This window comes from Protobothrops mucrosquamatus, unplaced genomic scaffold, assembly GCF_001527695.2.
Source record: "Protobothrops mucrosquamatus isolate PMUCROS unplaced genomic scaffold, P.Mucros_1.0 scaffold263, whole genome shotgun sequence".
In the NCBI taxonomy this organism is placed as follows: Eukaryota; Metazoa; Chordata; class Lepidosauria; order Squamata; family Viperidae; genus Protobothrops; species Protobothrops mucrosquamatus.
This window is the reverse complement of record NW_015386610.1, coordinates 119,322-128,743: the sequence shown is the minus strand read 5'-3', so window position 1 is coordinate 128,743 and position 9,422 is coordinate 119,322. Positions and strand designations below refer to the sequence as shown.

Genomic DNA, 9,422 nt, shown 5'->3' with positions numbered 1-9,422 from the left:
TGTCTAGAACGCCTACATCCAGCTTTCTCTTAATAAAGATGCCTGTTGGAAGAAATATTCCAGGAGTTCTGTCTTCTTAAGATGCAAAGTGGGGTGGGTTCTTACAGTAGGTTTTACTTTATTTTAATTATTATTTTTTCTATATTGTAATAATTGCAATATGCACAAGAGCATTTATATTCTTATATCTGGCCATTTCAATTTAAATTTACCATACATCCTGATGGTTATGCTTTTTGCCATTTATAAAACTGGTAAAGTAATGATTTCCTACCTGTATTTTTATAAGAATCTTTAAAAAAGACCAGTTTTCTATTTCTTGTGAGAAAGGCCCATGCTTGCCTAGAAGATAACCATTTATACCAAATTGTCCTTTCTGTATATAGTGGCATCTTTTATATCTAAATAAGATATATACAATGTATGTACATACCAGAATATTTGATGAGTTGATTATATAGTGTATTTTTTTATTGTTTGCTGTTTAATGAAGAAGCTTGCCATTTTTTAAACCAACTGCAAGATTCCATCACAGTCACTTGGGTAAATAGAGACTGATAAATACTCACAGACCTTTTGATAAAGGGATGTAGTAAATGTGGCACAAAGCCCAAAGGAAATTTCATTTCATGGCATGGGTACTCATTAGCCACCTTTCTAGAAAAGTATTTCAGTGTTTGATTTGTACCAAGGACAGAAGAAACTGTGACACTTTCAAAACCAGTATCTATCTATTCCTGAAACACATGGAGTAAGAATATAGTGACCTTGATTGTATTTACCTATGAGGCTGAGGAAAGACTGGTCTAAGAGCTGCTTTCAGAAAGATTTCCATCCTGTAATCTCTCTCATTTAGGTGTTGTTGCTTTCCCTTGGAAGTGAGGGCAATGCCAAGCAAATATTCTCTTATTGCCTTGTTGTGTAATTTTAATTCATAAATGAAAAACTCTGGTTTTTTGTTTTTGTTTTTTTGCAACCCTAGTCACAATCATGTGCACAATAGATTCAGATAAGGACATGCTTTTTCTCCTGAAATTTTGTTCAGCAGCCATAAAACTAAAAAAGTCTCCCCAACTAACAGCATACCGCAATGAAGAAAAGAGAATACCCTTAGAATTTTGTTGAAAATCTACCCCAGATTGTAAAGAAAAGGCACAAAGCTTAGACAATTATAAAATAAGTTTTAAAACATGTATACATACTTAAACGTTTTGGAACTTTTAAATAAACCTTTGTGGCATTTAATTTTCAAAAAGGTTTTTATATTGGCAGTCTCGGGAATCCTGCTTGTGGTATGTCAGGAAAAAGGAAATCAGAAATGCTTCAGGATCTCAGGAAAGATACAGCTCTGATTTCAAGGCATGGACAATCAAATGGGATAAAAAATCCAAAGTTTGTAATTAGAAATAGTTACATAATTAGAGATCAGGAAAAGGGGTGGTTTTTGAATGTTAGGCAAGAGTTGTTCACAAAGCAAAAACTTAAAAAAAAAGGAGGAAGTTCATGCATGCAGTTCCAAAAGCTCAGCTGACAGATCTTTTCTGAAATAATGACTGAATAAGCAATCATTCTGCATGTTACTAGCCAGTCAAGAATAAGGATCTGGTCCTCTAAGTCTAAGGACTTGGGTTATCATCTGGCCAGAAAGACACCATGTCCTCTCTTCTAAAATAGAGAACTATTGACCAGGTAAAATATATGACAGTTGAGATCCTTAATTTCATTCAAATATATCCAAGAGGGTTTTTCCCCCTAAAACTGTTCCATCTGTACATTTAATAAGTGTTCCAGATGACTTTCTATTCAGCCCTCAGAATGCCCAACTTATTGTCCATCTTCATGATGGACAATAGCCTTCCTCTCTATGCATCTTTCCTATATATCTTTCTCCTCCTCCTAGTTTCCCAAATGATGAAAAGCTGGTCTGAAATGTCCAGTGTTATTGGCACTGTTATTCTGTTGGTTAACTGTTCTGTAATTCATGAGGAAAGTCTGTTTTCCATATGAGAGATTTCTTCTTTCCCCTTCTTCCCTTAAGTAATGCCATTTTCTCCTTTCCCGAGACTTCGTGTCTTCTACTTCACAGGACTTTTCCTGACCAGCATTTTCTAAAGCTGACTTTCCTTCATTCCCTTTTTTAACCACTCGGCTCAGAAAAGGACTTGAATGCAGATTTAGACGTTATAGCGTAATTTTGCACCCTGATTTTCAGGATCATGAAAGCCAAAGAATATGCTTAATAGTAAGATAACCTCCAATTCCTTTTAGGTTAGGATTTTAAGCAAGAAGATTGATTTTAGTGATGTACAATCCAGATGTGGTTCAAGAGATAACATCAAACATTCAGCAGGGGGAGGAAAAGTAAGTAGAGGTGGTACCTTACATTGATCTCCAGATGACTGTGGGGAACCCACGCTATATGAACTAGCCTAGTGATGGCAAACCTTTTAGAGACCGAGTGCCCAAAAACTGGCCCGCCCCTGCTCCACCCCCTGCCCCACCGCCTGCCCCGCTCCGCCCCACCCTGCCTGCCCGCAGGGCCACTTACTGCTTCCAGGGCCTGCCGCAGATCGCCCAGACAGCCCAGCAGCACCATGCGGCCACGCCCTCTGCCCACACCCTGCAGCATCAACTGTGCACATTGGGGCGTGAGGGCAGAGTCTTGTGTATGCGGCCTGGCTGCCATGTCCTTGGCTGCACTACTCCACGTGGGCCATGCTCAGAGGTGACTCTACTCCAGGGAGGCTGCTGGTGAGGAGGGGGTCGTGGGCGGAGGCAAGGCTGGGGCAACGGCATGTGTGCCCACAGAGAGGGCTCTGAGTGCCGCCTCTGGCACCCATGCCATAGGTTCTCCACCACTGAACTAGCTCATTAATCCTTTACCAAGATTGCTTCTCTTCTTGCTAATGCTTCACACATTAACTTGGTCTAATAATGCATCAGCTTTGTGTGCTGAGTGGGTATATCCTTCCTTCCTCAAAAGAACCACAGCAAGTTCTTAATTTCACTCCGAAGGACAAGAGCCAGGTTTTCTTCACAAACCACCCTGTTCTGCAAGCACTGATGTAATGACTAACTGCAGTGGTTCTTCTGAACTCCATCGTTAATCAAAGGTTAAAAGCAAAATGAAAAAAAAAGAGTCTTATAAGTCCTGAGTTCTGAAGAAATAATTATGTCAGCAGAAAGTTACCATTGCTTGATTAAAATGTCAGATGTATTGTCACTGATTCAAAAGTAAGAGAAATGATCACTCATTGGTCCCAATCTTACCAGATGCATTCATAGCCACTGAACAATGCATGTCAACTAGCTGTAAGATGATTTCACTTCACTGTGGGCGATATGTGAATCCAGGGCTATCATAGGAGACACTTGCCTAATTCTATGGTTTGACCCTTTCAGCAAACTTATTTCAAGCACTCCAATAAACACCTCTTAAATGTTTTGACATATTTGACATGTCAAAATTATAGGACAATATTTCCACGAATGTTTCTCAGAAGCTAAGGAAGTTTATGAAATACCCTAAGAGGAGGAAATTGTTCTGGGCAGAAAGTCAGGCAATGAAAATAAAACATCCTTGATTACCTAAAGAAAATGGAAGCTTTAAAAGACACGCTTCAACACACAGCACTGAGGCAAATCTTATCTTCATCTTTAAAAATAATCTCACTTTCCTGATTAATAACCTTACCTATTAATGAAAGATTTTAAATGATTCCACTAATTTACTCTTCCAATGGGATGTTTGCTGTAGTAACCTGAATATCATTCCTTCTTGGTACCATTATTATTTATTTCTAATATTCTGTGTTTTTCAAACTAAACACTTACCTTTTCTATTTTTGTTTCTTCTTCCTACAGATATAAAATGCATATTTTTCTGTATCTATCGCTCTCTATAAACATACAGATATATTTTGTATATTTTAAATAGGTGCAGATTGTAACCAAGAAGATAGACTTGAGTCATGTGACTTCTAAATGTGGTTCCCTGAAGAATATCCGTCATAGGCCAGGTAATGCTAAGATTTTCCAGAGGGGAAATGGAATCTTGTAAACTCCAGAAATTCTGTAAACTTCTACAGTTTCATTTCTAGGCCCTCTGATTCCAAAACCATGACTGGATGTTTGGGGGAAACTGCCTCCTCCATTTCCCTAATATATGGTCTGTGGCCATTGCTACGTAGCAGGGTAGGAGGAAGGAAAGCAAAGAGGTCTCTATCAAAGCCTATCAGTCAGCACAGCCACATACAGTAAATGAGATGGGAGGAAGATGAGCACTGCAAGAGCAGTCATAACAAAAAGCCTCCAGGGAGTAGATTGGTCATAAGCACTTCTCAGTGCATATTTTGATGAATTTGTGTTTGTGAAACTTTTACATTGGTTTCTGAATTATGTGCTGCATTATATCATTGAAGTACATGAAACTAAATTAGAAAAAGGTTAACTACACCAGTCTGGCAATGGGTCAAATGTGTGCTGAGAAAATCTTACAAACAATATACCTAGTAGGTATAATTCACAAAGTTATTTTTTTAAGGAAAATTTCTCTTTCTAGTAAAGCCAGGTAATTGCAGATTTCAGTAAGGCATTTGACAAAGTAGACCACAACCTACTCCTTGGTAAGCTAGGAAAAGGTGGAATAGACACCACCACCACCAGATGGATCTGTAACTGGCTGGCAAACTGTACTCAATGAGTAGTCCTCAATGGCACTACATCCACATGGAGAGAAGTAAGCAGTGGGGTACCACAAGGTGCCGTCTTAGGCCCAGTAATCTTCAATATCTTCATCAATGACTTAGATGAGGGAATTGAAGGGGAACTCATCAAACATGTAGATGACACCAAACTCAGGATCCAAAAAGACTTGAACAATGGGCCCTATTCAACAAAATGAGTTTCAATGTGGAGAAAAGCAAAGTCTTAAATTTAGGAAGGGAAAACCAAAGGTACAAAAACAGATTGGGCAAGACCTGGCCTAAAAACAGTAACTGTGAGAGGGACCTTGGAGTCATAGTGGACGATCACTTGACTATGAGCCAGCAGTGTGCAGCAGCAGCCAAAAAAGCTAATACAATCCTAGGTTACATAAACAGAGGCGTAGAATCAAGATCACGCGAAGTACTAGTACCACTTTATAAAACTCTAGTAAGACCATACCTGGAATACTGCAGCCAATTTTGGTCACCATATCACAAAAAAGATGTTGAGAATTTGGAAAAAATTTAGAGAAGAGCAACTAAGATGATCAAAGGCCTGGAAACTAAAACATACAAAGAACAGTTGCAGGACTTCGGTTTGGCTAGTCTAAAGAAAAGAAGAAATAGGGGAGACATAATAGCAGTATTACAGTATTTGAGGGGCTGCCACAAGGCAGAGGGGGCCAAGTTGTTCACCAAAGCACCAGAGGGAAGGACGAGAAACAATGGTTGGAAACTGATCAAAGAGAAGCAACCTGGAATTAAGGAGAAACTTCTTGACAGTGAGGACAATTAACTAGTGGAAAAGCTTGCCTTCAGAGATTGTGGGTGCTCCATCACTGGAGATTTTCAAGAAGAGACTGGACATTCACCTGTCTGGAACGGTATAGATTCTCCTGCTTGAGCAGGGGGTTGGACTAGAAGACCTCCAAGGTCCTTCCAGATTCTATTCTATTCTATTCTATTCTATTCTATTCTATTCTATTCTATTCTTGTACTTTAATTATAAAATTTAGATTATGATCAAAATATAAAAATAACTATATAGTTTACATGAGTTCTAGTTTACATGAGTTCTGCTTCCTTGATTTCAGAAAAAAATCTGTTTCTCCAGAAAGTTACATTAGTTGCATTGCTAGCATTGTATGTAAAACAATTTTGTAGGAAGAATATCTTTCAAAGGAGTAAAATACTAAAATATTCAAAGAAAAATATTTAAAAATGGCTATACTGCAGTTGTTTAAAAGGAAGGACAGATGTTTCTCATGAGTGTTCCCACTATTTTTTTTCTGGGTATTTTCCAAACATTGTTTAAATGTAACTATCTATAGGTATAAGCGTGTTCATTTTATGTATGTCAACTTCAAAGGGATAACAGAAATTAGCAAAATTATGACAAAATAACTATTGATTATTAGTTAAAATAGGGCAAGATATGACTTGGCGTCTTAAGACATTACAAAAGATCTTTAAAGTAAGAATCTCTATTATTACTCTTGCAATTGTCTCCAAGTAACTTTTCAATGTCCTTTTTAAATATGCAAGTTAATGCAGAGGCCAAATAGCCCCCACCAGGATATTGTCCCAAATCATTCCGAGCAAAGATCTTTCCCTGGTGTCCTGGCCATCTGGGAGGTAACTGGTCAATTCACTTTTCCTGCTTTTTGTTAATAGAGAACAGCCCAGTCCAATCAGGATCACAGCAACCTAGTGTGCATGCAAGGAAGTTTACTCCCAAACTGCCCAGAAGCTGGAGAGGCAGTGCTGCAGAAACACTTCTAGTTTTATGATGGTTGAAATTAAATGACATACTGGAGTATGGCAAAGGTCACATAGTCTAAACCAAACCATATAATAGGTAGTTAAGATTTTCTTTATTAACCACAATTAAACCCATGGCATGGGTTTAGAGTGCAGTAAGCCAAACCACAAAATGTATAGCTCAAACTCCATTTGTATGGTAGATATGGCAGATATATCTCATTTTAGCTAATAACAGTAATAATAATAATAATAATAATAATAATAATAATAATAATAATAATAATAATAAAAGTTGGAAGGGACCTTGGAGGTCATCTAGTCCAACCCCCTGCTCAGGCAGGAAACCCTATAGCATTTTGGACAAATGGCTGTCCAGTCTCTTCTTAAAAACTTCCAGTGTTGGAGCATTCACAGCTTCTGGAGGCAGGTTGTTCCACTGGTTAATTGTTCTAACTGTCAGGAAGTTTCTCCTTAGTTCTAGGTTGCTTCTCTCCTTGATTAATTTCCACCCATTGCTTCTTGTCCTGCCTTCAGGCACTTTGGAAAAGCGCCTGAAGGCAGGCTCTTTTCCAGTTTTGAGGCCCACTGCTGTAGAAGTTTTGTCTATAATTATGTGGATTGTGTGTATATGTTTACTTCTCTTTTGTCATATTCTCATCATACTCTAAATAATATTTTTCAAATTGAAGTGCATAATAATCCATTACACAGTAGGTTTAAATGCTATTTAAATCCTAGATCCAGAAAAACTGTACTCTTTTAAAGTATTTTTCCCCTCCCCCATAACTTATAGGAGGGGGTCGAGTGAAAATCGAAAGTGTGAAACTGGATTTTAAAGAGAAGGCCCAAGCCAAGGTTGGCTCACTTGAAAATGCTCACCATGTGCCTGGAGGAGGTAATATCAAGGTAAGACATCAGGGGTCATAGACTTGGCATCTTGTCAATATATTAATTTAATGGATTATTTATTCTTTTGTTTAATATTTTGGAGTTGTTTAATATTCTGGAGTTCTTCATAGTCCTATAGGTAAAAATGACAATGATTTACACAGAGATAGAGGTTGCTATTACCTCACTGTGTCCCCCATTAGGCTTGAGTTAACTGCTTAGCTCTTCCTTCAGAGGAGACTTTGCAAGAACAGGGAGATTCCCAAGGGTGAAAAGTCCCATTTTATGCCATATCCAAGTTCCAGAGATTTCCTGCCTCCTCTCTGAAGTCAAAGCTTTACACTGACCACCGGTTTATGTAAAAATACTTTCAGACTTTACCTTCACTGCATGTTTGATTTTGTTTCTTTTTTGTTCCTGAAATCATTACATTTTTTTTTGAATATTCCTTTTTTTTTAAACCATATGTTAAATACAGAAATTTAACAGAAATTGATTTCCTTCTCCCTCTTTTAAATCTCCCCAGGGGAAAAAAACATTTTACGTATTTATTTTTTATGTTCATATGAACCTCATTGATTTTTTGATCCCTACAGTATATGGTTCTCATTAACTACAGTACATACATTGTATAAGCTGGAGTATTTATTTTATGATTTAAACAAAAAAGTTAAAATATTATTTAAATCAACATGTTAATCTTTTTAAAAGGAGTATACAGAATGCCCAAAGAGTACAAATTATCTTTAAAAAATTATTTTAGCCCAGGGAATCTGTCATGAATGAATCTGTCATTCAATTAATTTGGAAAGTCCGGATCATCAAAACTAAACTTATACTCCAACATTTCCCACACGATTCTTGCACATATCTTCATTTTCACTTAAATTTATTTAAAGAAAAATATGAATGGAGATTTCTGGTGATGAAATTAGGACAATTTCATAAAGAGGCTGAGCAAATGACACATCTGTAATCTGTTTTTGAAGTTTGACCAGGGAGGTATCATTCGGAGGTTGCCCCCCAGGAAAACTTTTGAGAGATTTTTTACAAGGAAATTAAAGTGAAATTGGTCTCAGGGGAGCTTACACTTCTATAGTTGCTGCATTTTATTTTTGCACTTTCCTTCCTTGGACAGATTGACAGCCAGAAACTCAATTTCCGAGAGCACGCAAGGGCCCGTGTGGACCATGGCGCAGAAATCATCACTCAATCTCCTGGCCGATCAAGTGTGGCTTCCCCTCGGAGGCTTAGCAACGTCTCCTCCTCCGGCAGTATCAATCTGCTTGAATCTCCTCAACTTGCGACCCTGGCTGAAGATGTCACTGCAGCCCTCGCTAAACAGGGCTTATGAATTTGCTTTGTTAGCAGTGTTTGAAGTTACAATTATTTAGGCATGATTTCTTGCCAGGAATGGGCTCTGAGCAGGTGTTAACATTCATTCTTTACTATGTCTAAAATTAAGTCACATCCCAAGACTGTAGTAATCATAAAATAAAAACTGGGGGAAAGAACCATATAGATGCAGAAACTGGCCTGATTTCCAATTACAGCAGGAAGATCTTGGCTTTTCTGTAGGTACAATAGCAGTATATTACATTGGACAATTATTGTTGCTCTGCTCTGTCTTGCATGGAGTATGTACTATGATAACAATGCATTTTGACCTTCCATGTGCCTGAAGGCCATCCTCTACTTTCTGAAGAGTCTTTGTTCAATCCCTTGAGTTGCCCATTTGACCGTTTTGTTGATGGATGGAATTAAGAAGCATCTCCACTTGTAATTTATCAACAGGTTAATTTAAGCAGGAGAGTCTGAGGACCATGCAGAAGGGCAAATATAGTGATGTCAACACTTCAGAAAGGGCGGGGTTATTTTATATACATGGGTAGAAGAAAGAGGCAATTAAGTTATTAACGTTGTGGAAGTCGGATGATTATGTCAGTGTATAGCTGATTACAATAAATTATTTAACTAATAAGTAAGTAGTGGGGGGGGGGAATTCATATGAGCTGTACTGGGGAAGCAGCATTTTTTTTTCTTTTTTAAAACAGTTACCGAAAT

At 37.9% G+C, this 9,422-nt stretch overlaps 1 protein-coding gene across 3 annotated transcripts in view; it reads left to right on the top strand.

The window, feature by feature from the left end:
* The window catches only part of MAP2 (microtubule associated protein 2), a 91,487-nt gene extending 82,775 nt beyond the window's left edge, over window positions 1–8,712 (top strand). For 2 of the 3 annotated variants that reach the window (XM_015814577.1, XM_015814576.1), the window contains 4 exons: window positions 2,269–2,361; window positions 3,938–4,019; window positions 7,264–7,376; window positions 8,497–8,712. In XM_015814577.1, coding sequence (XP_015670063.1) covers window positions 2,269–2,361; window positions 3,938–4,019; window positions 7,264–7,376; window positions 8,497–8,712 — 504 coding nt within the window. The remainder of the gene's footprint in view (window positions 1–2,268; window positions 2,362–3,937; window positions 4,020–7,263; window positions 7,377–8,496) is intronic. The other variant, XM_015814579.1, reaches the window with a different exon arrangement.
* Window positions 8,713–9,422: the final 710 nt, after the last annotated feature.